At 65.6% G+C, this 11,455-nt stretch overlaps 2 protein-coding genes across 9 annotated transcripts in view; one reads left to right on the plus strand and one right to left on the minus strand.

Moving 5' to 3' along the window:
* The first annotated feature begins 16 nt into the window (after positions 1-16).
* Positions 17-5,046, plus strand: GPS1 (G protein pathway suppressor 1). 7 transcript variants are annotated; one of them, XM_019798810.2, is made up of 14 exons: positions 17-233; positions 706-798; positions 1,381-1,562; positions 2,075-2,251; positions 2,334-2,469; positions 2,575-2,652; positions 2,771-2,831; positions 3,277-3,362; positions 3,602-3,696; positions 3,826-3,931; positions 4,006-4,086; positions 4,173-4,310; positions 4,400-4,534; positions 4,623-5,046. In XM_019798810.2, the coding sequence occupies exons 1-14, from the start codon at positions 81-83 to the stop codon at positions 4,695-4,697; spliced, it is 1,596 nt and encodes a 531-aa protein (XP_019654369.1). In that variant the 5' UTR covers positions 17-80; the 3' UTR covers positions 4,698-5,046. The 7 variants fall into 7 exon arrangements, with proteins under 7 accessions (XP_019654369.1, XP_011222157.2, XP_002912928.1 ...); XM_011223855.3 differs by having other exon boundaries at positions 29-233; positions 2,087-2,251; positions 2,774-2,831; XM_002912882.4 differs by having other exon boundaries at positions 31-233; positions 2,087-2,251.
* A 286-nt stretch (positions 5,047-5,332) lies between these two features.
* The window catches only part of DUS1L (dihydrouridine synthase 1 like), a 6,469-nt gene continuing 346 nt past the window's right edge, over positions 5,333-11,455 (minus strand). The window contains exons 2-15 of one of the 2 annotated variants that reach the window (XM_034640401.1): positions 11,350-11,442; positions 10,398-10,644; positions 9,782-9,890; positions 9,196-9,246; positions 8,797-8,909; positions 8,197-8,279; positions 7,932-8,035; positions 7,585-7,729; positions 7,304-7,400; positions 7,139-7,227; positions 6,570-6,715; positions 6,191-6,228; positions 5,828-5,903; positions 5,333-5,726 (exon numbers count right to left, since the gene is read on the minus strand). In XM_034640401.1, coding sequence (XP_034496292.1) covers positions 5,587-5,726; positions 5,828-5,903; positions 6,191-6,228; positions 6,570-6,715; positions 7,139-7,227; positions 7,304-7,400; positions 7,585-7,729; positions 7,932-8,035; positions 8,197-8,279; positions 8,797-8,909; positions 9,196-9,246; positions 9,782-9,890; positions 10,398-10,634 — 1,428 coding nt within the window. In that variant the 5' untranslated portion in view covers positions 10,635-10,644; positions 11,350-11,442 and the 3' untranslated portion in view covers positions 5,333-5,586. Of the gene's footprint in view, positions 5,727-5,827; positions 5,904-6,190; positions 6,229-6,569; positions 6,716-7,138; positions 7,228-7,303; positions 7,401-7,584; positions 7,730-7,931; positions 8,036-8,196; positions 8,280-8,796; positions 8,910-9,195; positions 9,247-9,781; positions 9,891-10,397; positions 10,851-11,349; positions 11,449-11,455 lie in introns of those variants that run through there. The other variant, XM_034640400.1, reaches the window with a different exon arrangement.

Below are 11,455 nucleotides of genomic sequence, written 5' to 3' on the forward strand. Positions count from 1 at the left end.
CCCGGCGCTAACGCTCTTTCTCCCTTCAGCAGCAGGCCAGCTGTGTGTCAGGGTCGGGGGGTGCAGAGAGTCAGGACAGAATGAGGGATAGCCCGGCCCCCAGCTCGGCCTCCTCGTCAGTGACAGATCTGTACTGCACCCCTCACAGCAGTAGGTCAGACTTCTTCCTGCCGGGCACGGCCGGGGACTTCAGCCTGAGCGCCAGCCTGTCGGCCTGTACGCTGCTTTATGAGGTACCTTCCAGGACAGGGGGCCCAGGAGCGAGCGAGCGAGCGCGGGAGGGGGGCGCACCCCCGCCCGCCGGGCCGGGCCAGCCAGCGCAGGACGGGCGCCCCAGGAGACTCCTTCCCGCCGCCGCCTGCCGGGCGCTGCTTGCGGCTCGGAGGAAGCTGCGTCAGGACGGTGGCTGGGGGCGTGAAGGGCCTGTCGGGGGTCCCTGGGCAGGGAGCCCCCGCTGCCTGCTCTCCGCTCCAGAGGCCGGCGGTGGAGATGGCGCCAGGGCTGTCGGCTCAGCACCCGCTGGGCTTGCGAGGGGCGGCGTTGGACGCGGGCCGGGAGCGGGGAGGGGCAGGGACGCAGGCGCTCCCGGACAGGATCGCGCCGGGGACGTGGCACCGCGGGCAGAGCCCGACTCAGGGCGCGGTGAGGGTTTCTCGCCCTTCCTGGGCAGTCCGGTTCGAGTGCCAAGGTGGCTGCGTGTTGCAGGGGGCCGTGGAGCCCATGCAGATCGATGTGGACCCCCAGGAAGACCCGCAGAACGCACCCGATGTCAACTACGTGGTGGAGAACCCCACCCTGGTAAGGAGCCCTCCGGTTGGTCCTGGGGCAGGCAGCAGGGGGCTTGGGGCGTCAGTCCTGGAGTGGGGGCTAGGCCAGGCTCCCACCCAGACCATGTTTTTCTCTGATCCAGAAACCTTTAGGCTGTTCAGTTACCCACTTGTTATGAGGGGTGGTAGCCCAGCCGGAAACTGTGCACCCCACTTCTCTCCCACATGCGAGAGCCCCATATGCAGCTTCTCAGACTAAGGACGGGTCTTTCTTGGGGCCCAGCCTATGGAGCACTGCTTCCTGACTGCTCTGCCTGGGGACTGGCAGTCACTAGTGGTGCCCATCTGGCTCTGGCCATTCACTCCCTCAGCCCCCCGGGGCCGAGCTCTGCCCTGGAGGCCCCTGCACTGGCCCACCCCAAGCAGCCTTTGCCAGCACTGGATCACAGTCCGTCTGGTGCCCGAATACCCAGTTGTTCTTGTCATCGGCATAGGGCCTCTCAGACACTGCAGAAGGGTCAGCGTTTGGGTCCTGCTCTTGACTCACTTGCCAGGGCTTGATCTGGGGTCCCGCCTCACACGGTCTCCATCCGCTCCCCCACCCCCACTTCAGGACCTGGAGCAGTATGCGGCCAGCTACAGCGGGCTAATGCGCATCGAACGACTGCAGTTCATTGCTGACCACTGCCCCCCGCTGCGGGTGGAGGCCCTGAAGATGGCCCTCTCCTTTGTGCAGAGGACATTCAATGTGGACATGTACGAAGAGATCCACCGCAAGCTCTCGGAGGCCACCAGGTGAGACTGGGAGCTTGGCAAGAGGACGCAGGGCCCTTGGTGGGGGCAGACACCAGGGGCTGGGCGTGGTATGTCCCCCTTGGGTCTAGCCCAGGCGGGGGCCCTTCCTGTGCCCCCGTGAGTCCTGACACCGTCCCCATGTGGGCACTTAATAGCATCAGTGCCTCAATGTGGTGATCTGGCCTTCCTTGTTGAAAAGCCAGGAAGGGCAATAAATGGCAAAATGGGCTAGGTTCTCACTCCCCACTCTGTGGCTCTATTTGCGTTGTCCTGGCTTTTTTTGTGTGTGCACGTGACACGTAGTTATTCTGACATCAAGCAGAACTTGTGAAGACAGCACCTTGCTTCTCTCCTCCTGGCATGGCTGCACACACGACCCTTTTCCTGTTGGGCATCCCCACCAGGCCATGGGCCCCTGTGTTCCTGTGCTGGCTGGGTGCTCACTCGGCCGGGGCTGGGCAGGGGCTCCCGGGAGGCACCCATCCTCCTGCACCTTGGCCCCTGATGGCCAGGTACTCCCTCAGGGAGCTGCAGAATGCTCCGGACACCATCCCCGAGAGCGGCGTGGAGCCGCCGCCCCTTGACACGGCCTGGGTGGAGGCTACGCGGAAGAAGGCCTTGCTGAAGCTGGAGAAGCTGGACACGGACCTAAAGAACTACAAGGGCAACTCCATCAAGGAGAGTATCAGGTGCTGCTCCCGGGAGGCTGGGAGGCGGGTGTCAAGGCCCACGTGGCCCTGGGCCCAGGTCTGCTCATGTCTGGGCCCACAGGCGCGGCCACGATGACCTGGGTGACCACTATCTGGACTGTGGGGACCTGAGCAACGCCCTGAAGTGTTACTCCCGGGCCCGGGACTATTGCACCAGCGCCAAGCACGTCATCAACATGTGCCTCAACGTCATCAAGGTGGGCACTGCCTCTGTCGGGTGGGCACCAGGAGGGGCTGCAGAGCAGCACCCCCGGCACCAGGAGGGGCGTCCCGGCTGAGCCCGCCCCACGCCCGCCCACCAGGTCAGCGTCTACTTGCAGAACTGGTCTCACGTGCTGAGTTACGTCAGCAAGGCCGAGTCCACGCCGGAGATTGCCGAGGTAACGCCGGCTTCCCGCCCTCCCCGCCTCCTCAGACCCCGTCCCAGGACTGCTGCGGCCCCCGGCAAAGGACCAGGGTGTGGAGGCTGGTGGCTCATGTGTCCCCCTCTCCCTGCAGCAGCGTGGGGAGCGGGACAGCCAGACGCAGGCGACCGTCACCAAGCTCAAGTGCGCTGCAGGTGAGGCCTCGGGGCGGGAGGGCGCCGCGGCTGAGCCCGGCACTGGGGGTGGCCTGTGTGCGCCAGATATCGGGTCCTCACAGCCAGAGTGGTGGGCCTCGTCACATCTGAGGAAATGTCTGAGCTCTGTACCCACGGCCCCGGGGGCGCCTGCCGGGCTCCGGTCTTGGGCGGGGAGGCCAGCCTGTGGCCAGTGGTCAGGACTGAGGCATCGCTAACAGGTGGGCTTGGGAGCCCTTTGCAGGAGTGACAGCCGCTGTGCGTGGCTTCCCTGGGCCCTTGACTCAAGGAGAGTGCCCCAGACAGTGCTCTTGGGCGTGGTTGCGTCTTGACCAGAATCCTCGTCCCTGACACTGAGCAGCAGCTGGGGTGGGAGAGGTGAGGGTGGCTCTGGCAGTTTTCTCCGGGCAGCAGCCTTCATTCTGCCAACCCCCCACCTCCCCAGGCCTGGCCGAGTTGGCCGCACGCAAGTATAAGCAGGCTGCCAAGTGCTTCTTGCTGGCTTCATTCGATCACTGTGATTTCCCCGAGGTGAGGGACAGGAGGGTGTCTGGGGACGAGCCCTTGCTGGGACTTGGGAAACGGGGGGGGCTTGTGGGTTGGGTTGTTTATTGAGGGGTAACCCGCCCCCATGGAGTCCTAAGTATTCTTTGGCTGGGTGGTGGGCGGAGCAGGGGTGACCCAGCCTTGTGTCTGGGCTTCCTCCTCGGATTCTGTCTCGACTGTCAGTGACCCCGATGTCTGGACCTAACTCTCTTCTGGCCCTTCAGCTGCTGTCTCCCAGCAACGTGGCCGTCTATGGTGGCCTGTGTGCCTTGGCCACTTTCGACCGCCAGGAGCTGCAGCGCAACGTCATCTCCAGCAGGTGGGTGAGGGTGGGGCGATAGCCCCGCAGACTGTCCCTCTCCGGGGCCCTTCCTCTGGCCCCGCGCCTTCCCGGCCTGCAGGCCAGGCGGCAGGTGCGGGCCCGGCTCTGAGGCGTGTGCACCTGCAGCTCCTTCAAGCTGTTCTTGGAGCTGGAGCCGCAGGTTCGCGACATCATCTTCAAGTTCTATGAGTCCAAGTACGCCTCGTGCCTCAAGATGCTGGATGAGATGAAGGTGAGGGACCTGCCTGCTCGGGAGGGGGAGGGGGACCAGAGAGGGCGGCGGTGCCTGACCGGGTCTCCTCGCAGGACAACCTGCTCTTGGACATGTACCTGGCCCCCCACGTCAGGACCCTGTACACCCAGATCCGCAACCGCGCCCTCATCCAGGTAGATGTGGGGGCACGAAGGCCGAGGCGGGGCGCTGCGGACGGGTTTAGGAGTCACGGGAGGCTGACGTGCCCTCTGCCCCGCAGTACTTCAGCCCCTACGTGTCGGCTGACATGCACAAGATGGCCGCAGCCTTCAACACCACCGTGGCGGCCCTGGAGGACGAGCTGACGCAGCTCATCCTCGAAGGGCTCATCAACGCCCGCATCGACTCCCACAGCAAGGTGCCCGGACTGGGGTCAAGGCCGTGGGTGCGGGGAGGGGGCCCCTGAGACCCGGTGAGCACCGCTGAGCCCCGTCCCTCCCGCCGCAGATCCTGTACGCCAGGGACGTGGATCAACGCAGCACCACCTTTGAGAAGTCGCTGCTGATGGGGAAGGAGTTCCAGAGACGTGCCAAGGCGATGATCCTGCGGGCGGCCGTGCTGCGTAACCAGATTCACGTCAAGGTGAGGGTGGGGGCGGCCCCGGCGCGGAGGGGCAGTGGGGTGGGCACACGCACGTCCCCTGGGCTGAGCAGCCCCATCTCCACCCCAGTCCCCTCCCCGAGAAGGGAGCCAGGGGGAGCTGACGCCGGCCAACAGCCAGTCCCGAATGAGCACCAACATGTGAGGGTGCCCTGCGTGCCCCCACCCCTCGGACTTGGACACGCAGGCTCCCGTGGCTCGTGTGGCACTTCTTCTGGAGGTTACCCCCGCCCCCGTGAAGGGCCCCCCGCCGGGGTGTCCACGTCCAGCTTCTTGTGACCCCTCCACCCTGTTGTGCCCTGTCGGGGGGGCCCTGGCGAAGTGGGCTGTTGCTCAAGGCCCTTCCTGGAAGGCGAGACCGCAGGGCTCACATGTGCGGCGCCCAGCCCCCCCCCCCACGCACCCTGGCAGCACTGCCTCCCAACTTTCCTGTTCCTGTGTCACTTGGGGTTGCAGACAAGTTCGATCTCAGTCCATTAAAAGGCAGCCTGAAACACTCCCCTCATGCCGTTTCTTCCTGCTAAGAGGGCTTCTGAGGCTCATCTCCATGAGGTCAGGCTTTGGGGCTCCCCACCCCTCACGCAGCCGCTGCAGTGGGGAGGGGGCTGAGGCCAGCGCGCTGCCCTCCTTTAGGAAGGTTCCCCAAGGCAGGGGGTTCCTTCCGTGGCTGCTTGTTTTGAGTGAGTCTTCACTGCCCTGACCCCACCCTCCCGACTCACAGCCTTACTTCGAGGTTCCACTGGGCCTGGGGCCTTCACATACTGTCTCCGGCTCTGAACGTGCATCTTTGAAAGGATTTATTGTTCACTTCTAACACACACGTTGCAAGGAGGGGGCAGGTCCAGCCTGGGAGCCTGCTCCCTGGTGCAGCATTTCTGGGCTCCCAGTGGAGGCCGAGGGGAAGACCAGCTCATCCTTCTGTGTTGAGTAGCGGAGATTCCCTGAGTAAAGGCATTTCCTTAAGTGGGACGTGTTGAGGTCTCAGCAGCAGTCCTGGGGCCTGGTGGGCCGGTGTGTCGTGCTCCAGCTGCCCCTCAGGCCAGGGCACTGCCCACAACCTCAGGAAGGCCGCCTGGCTCCCCAGATCCTGCTGGCTGAGACTCCTGCGGCCGGGACTGGGCCCCCTTCCAGGCCATAGACTTCTCCAATTTGGTTTTAAAAAGCAATCCGTGACCTGCCAGAGGAGGAGGGAAGTGGAGCTCAGGAGGCTGAGGGTCCCACTGCCCCCTGGGGGCCGGGGATGGGGGGGTGCTGGCGGCAGCAGGTGCCCCTTACCTGGGCAGTCTGCAGCCTCTCTGAAAGCTCGCTTCTTGCAGCAGCCCCGGCACAGGTTGAATACACATCTGTTACCCTGGACGCGGGAAAGCTAGTGAGCCTGGGGCTCACGCCCCTCCTGAGCAAGGTCCCCAAAACGCAGGGCCGGCTGGGGCACCGGTGGGCTGCACCCTGACCCAGGGCCGGCCTGCCACGCTGCGAGGGGCTGTCCTGAGGGGGAGAAGCAGCCACCCCCCTCGGGCTGCCCCCTCAGCAGGCAGGGAAAGGAAAGCCCCCGCAGGTCCTGGGCAGCGTCAGCGGGGATCACCCTGCCAGCCACCTCCTGACACTGAGCTCTGCCCTGGGCAGCACGGCCAGACTCACCTTTGGGTTTCCACACTGATCACACTTTGCGTATTTTGCTGAGAACAGAACAGAAGCAGATGTTGGTTGAGCAGGTGAGCCTGCCCCCCACCTGCCATTTCCTACGGAGTCCCTGCTGGGAGCCCCTGCCGACCGTGTCCGGCCCGAGGACGCAGCACACGTGCCCCCACCGCTCACTGGCTGCTTGCCACCAGAAGAACCTTCTCGGGATGGTGGCCCCAAAGCCCACCTCTGCCTCCGAGCAGTGGCCGAGGGAGCACGTGGCAGGCAGGGCCGCGGCTGCTTCATGGGGCAGCCTGGGTCACAGGAGCCCTTGCTACTGCTCTCCCGCCTGCCCTGGGGCGGAGCGCCCGGGGACCCCGCAGTGGGAGCAGCTTACGCTTCAGCGAGGCATCGAAGGTCTTGTGGGGGTTCCTCAGCTGTTTCTTCTGCTTGTTCTTGGACAGGACGTCTGTGCCGCCCTCCTCCTCCTCCAGGGCCCGCTTGCTGCGGGCACCCCCGTTCTCCTTGCTCCCTTCCCGGGGCCTGAAAGGGAAGGGCAGCGGGCAGAGCTGGGGGTCCCCTGCGAGAGGCGACCTACCAGCCTGGGCCCCAGGGCGAGGACGTGCATACAGAGCCCCAGCAGCTTGGCTCCCGGGCCATGGCTGGGCCTGAGTGGCCACAGATCACAGTCCAGCCGCGGCTGTGCGCCCCTTGCCCCCAGGACAAGTCCACCCGGCACCAGAAGCACTTAAGAGCTATCACCTTATGGAAAAAAGACATAAAACACAGCACCCACGGATGGGTGAGGGCAAAGCTGGCACTGCAGGGTGGAGCCCGGCCACCGGCACCCTCCGCCAAGGCTGCAGAGAGGAGGCCAGGCTCCTGCTGTGGCAGTGGCAGAGTGCCCTCTCCTCTGTGTGCACCCCAGCCCCCCAACCCCGGCCCGTGGGCTGGTGCGAAGCTCACCCTGGCCGCAAGTAGGGCTGGCAGATCCAGTGGAAAAAAGGCAAGCCGCCAGATGGCTCCTCTCCCTCCTTCTGCCTGGATATATCCTCCTGCGAAAGCCCAGAGCACCCCAGGTCACGGAGCCCAGGCCCCCCCCCCCCACCACACCGCAGCCCCGTCACCTGCCTGACACCGCAGCTTCAGCTCCTGGTTCACGGCCACAACACCCTCCAGGGTCTTCACTTTGGCGAGCTCCTCCCGGAGCTGCTGATGCACCTGCAGCCTGGGACAGAGGCTCCGTCACCGAGCCGGCCCCCCATCCCGCTCCCCAGGCCGAGCCCAAGCCCCACACACAGACGGGCACTCTCCATCTCTCTTCTGAGCCAGACCCGCTACACGTCTCCAGAGAGCTCCCTCCTAACACCCCCAACACCCCAGTCAGGCGTCCGCCTCGGGGAGCAACTCACGTGTGGTGCCACAGCTTGAAGAGATGGGCCCGCACGTAAGACAGGGGGCAGGGGTGCTGCCGCACGATGTCCAGGTACTCCTCGGCCAGCTCCCACACGGCGGGGCTGCGGCCCTCAAACAGGGCGGGGTTGTGCAGGTTGCCCTCTGTGGGGTATTGCTCAAGGTGGCAGGTGCTCACGTCCCCGGAGGGCTGGCCCCCCCACCATGTCACGCCAAGGGCAGCCGCCGGTCCGAGCGCTCAGGCCCATCAGGCAGACGAGGCCTGTGAGTGAGGCCAGCATGGGGCCCAGGGCGTCATGATGGCGACAGGCGCCTCCAGCGTCTGCCAGCCGTGGCCCTGCCTCACCTGCACTCATGACCCCCTGGACTCCTGTGTCCTGGATGCAACGTTCCACGTCCCGCAGACACTGGATGTTCCCATTGGCAAACACGGGGATGGCCACTGCCTTCCTGTCAGTGGCAGGTGGGCACTCAGAAAAAAAGGACCCTGTCCCTTCACCCCCCAGAGGACAGTGCTCCAGCCGCCACACTCCATCCGAGCAGGTGATTCTCGTCCCACCGCACTGCTCCCTGCAGCCCAGGCAGCCGCGCCCCCCTCCATGCACACTCACCGCACGGCCTTGATGTGCTCCCAGGACGCAGTGCCCGACAGGGGCCCCTTCTGCTCCTTGGTGCGCCCGTGCACGGTCAGCAACTAGAACACAGCGATGCCCGGCTCTACCCTGCTCGCGGCCGCACACCCCTGGGCCCAGCTCACTCAGTGCCTGCCCCCCAGTCCCCTGGGTTTCAACTGGTGGGGTACTGCCCGGGGCTCCCACGTCCCACGGGTCCACCCAGCACGCAGAGCAGACAGGCCCAGCCCTGTTCAAGGGCCAGTCTTCCCGGAAGTGGCAGCGCCCCAGCGCCAAAGGCGTCAGGGACAGACGGGCAGGCGGGCACCAACCTGACCTTAAGGCTGGCGGCAGGTGGGGAGAAGGCAGCGGAGGCCTGGCACCTCCCCCTGCCCAGTACCAGCCTCCCTCTTGGGAGCCTGCGGCTCACCCACCCTCACCAGGCCTCGCCTCGTGGTCGCCATGATTCCGTTCCACCCTGGCGAGTCAGTGCCTCACAGGAGCTCCTGGGGGCAAGGAGCACTCCGCATCTGGCCCGGGGTGCAGAGGACACGAGGCAGGGGAGTAGCACGTGGCCCTGCGAGACCACAGCCCCCGCACCTGGCAGCCAGCCTTCTCCAGCATCTGGGCATACTTCACAGTCTTGTCAATCTCCGGGAAGACACGGATTTTGCATGTGACGGGGACAGAGAGTTTCTCGTGCGCCAGCAGAACTAGGGAAAAGGAGAGTTGACTTCTGAGAAGCGTGGTGTTCACTTCAGGCAGGCGGGACGCCCGCCTCCGCCGGATCCCATATGCCAGCACGGTGCAGGGGCCGGGCCGGGGCCAGAGCACCTGCCGTCAGGCTCAGATGAGCAGCTGGTGCGGGACACACGGCCTCACAGCCCCTCCTGCAGCGGGGAGCGTGCCGCGGCCAGGGCTCAACGGCCGCCGGCTCAGGGCTCCTTTAGCAACTACGACCCAGCCTGACTCCCCACCCGCAGCGCACGGCCAACTCACTCATTCTCTGGAGCAGGTCCCACTCCTCCTGCAGGAAGGCACCGTAGTGACCTGCAAAAGACCAGCATGGCCCTCAGCACCCGTTCCCCCGTGTCCACGCAGGGCACGCACCCCCTGCCATGCCAGTCCTGAGGGTCCGCAGGAACAATCACCGAGTTGAGCAGTGTCTCAGCATCACACTTGGGGGAATTGGGCCCAGCTGCGGAGCTCAAGGGCACTGAAGGCAAGGCCCACCCTGCACGGCTGCCCAACCAGCAAGCCCTGAACCGTACCCTTAGCAGCGCATGGCGGCAGTGTGCGGGTGACGGAGTGGGGGGGACGACACCTCCTTCCCGCAAAGCGTGTTCACCCGCAGGGAGCCCGGTGACCCCCCACGCACTAAGGGGAGTGATGAGCCTCTGAGAGCCAGCAGAACCCTGTCCCTCCAGAGGGAGGAGCAAAGAAAGGTCTGGGACGCCACTGGGAGCAGCGCCAGGCCCTCCCCGGTCGCATCCACACCCTGGCCTCTAGCTGGGCACCCTGCGGGTTCAGGGCCTTGCCCCCGCCCAAAGCAGCGCTCAGTACAGCAACCTGGAGCTGAACTCACCTCGCTTGGCTATCATCTGCGGGCAACCCAAGTTCAGGTCGATGGCATCACAGTAATCCTGCGCCAGGAGAGCCGCCTGGACAAACACCTCTGGATCATTGGCACAGAACTGGGAAAGACACAGGAGGTCCCATGAGCCCAAGCCAGGCGCTGGTACCGCAGCTCCCCAGCCCCACAGGGCGTTCATACGCGGCCCAGTGGAGACAGGGTCCCCGGGCTGACTGCAGGATGTATCCTGTTCTAAACATTTACAGTATGGCATGTGCCCACACCACAAGGAGGGGGAGTCACTGATTCACACTGGTCCCGACTGGAACAAAAAAACTGGCATCACTGACTTTAGCTAGAGAACAGAGCGTTCTTCCCCATCGTCTGATAACGACAGGACACGTGGCGGACGGCAGGCAGGCAATGGGGGGGGCTGCGAATCCCCCACAGCGCCCAAGGCACGCTCTCGCCCAAACTCAGCCAGCACCCGGCGAAGGGGCAAATCTCTGGGAGACCAGCAGCAGGAGCCCCGGGAAGCCTAGTGCTTCACCACAGCACCCCACCCCCATCGGGAAGCTGTTCATGGAAAGAGGCTCCACCTGGTGCTCCTGGCCAGGCCCCTGCCCACCTGCACAATGAGAGGCCGGTCCTCGGGGCACACTTCGCAGTACAAGTTCTCCTTCCGATAGTTGGCATCGCGGACGAAGACCTGGGCGTGTAGCATGGGGGTGTAGCAGAGCTGGGCCCCGTGTCGGCGGCTCAGCAGCCTCCAAGCCAACTCACTCTGGTCCACCATGGGCGCCACCACGTGGCGAGCCCCCCCCAGGGTGCGGCTCCAGAACTCGAAGCCCTGCAGCTTTGGCATCGCCTCCACACTGAAGGGGGAGACCAAGGGCTCAGCCGGCCGTGGCGGCGGGGGCGGGGCATCCACGCAGGCGCAGGCTCGGACCCAAAGGAAGCGCTACCCTCCTCGGAGGCCACTCCAGGGCAGCCGGACGGTCACGGATATGTACATCAAGGGTAACACCGGCTGCAGGTCCAGAACCATCACCTTCCAGCGGACGCCGTCACCCCTTGCTCGCTAGCAAGCCAATGGAACAGGGAAGGAGCTGTCTAGTCCTGGTCTGAGGGTCCGAGTCCCCCTCGGGACACCTCGGTCAGGGAGAACCGCCAGGCCCACCCCCTCGTCACAGGAAAAGACCGAACAGACTCCTCTGGCTTCTAGGACCTGTGCGGGCCGGCTGCCCTCGTGGACCTGCCTTTCCCTACAAGCAACTAGCCGAGCCCCAGCGGAGCCCCGGAGGGGCAGCCCGGCTCGGAGGGACAGCCCGGCTCACAGGGACAGCCGGGCCGGGAGCGGCAGCGCCCCCGCGCCCCGAGCTCTGCGATCACGGAGCAGTCACGGGCCTGGCCACTGACCGAGCGCGCACCTGGGGGTCTGGCACTTCCGGAGACCCTGAGGTCCCACTGAAAGTCCCCGGAGCGGCCGGAGCACGAGCGCGCGGGGCGCCACAGCGCTGTCACCGGCGCTGCCGCCTCGCGCTGGTGGGACCGCCGGGCCGGACCCGCAGGACACGTACCTGCGCCCGGGCCTGGGCTCCTCCCGGACCGCCGCCGGGCTTCTGGGGGCCAGGGCGCGGCGGGGGCTCCCTCGGTGCCCGCAGGCCGCCACGGCCGGGGCCGCCC

The sequence above is a fragment of the Ailuropoda melanoleuca genome, chromosome 13, assembly GCF_002007445.2.
Source record: "Ailuropoda melanoleuca isolate Jingjing chromosome 13, ASM200744v2, whole genome shotgun sequence".
Lineage (NCBI taxonomy): Eukaryota > Metazoa > Chordata > Mammalia > Carnivora > Ursidae > Ailuropoda > Ailuropoda melanoleuca.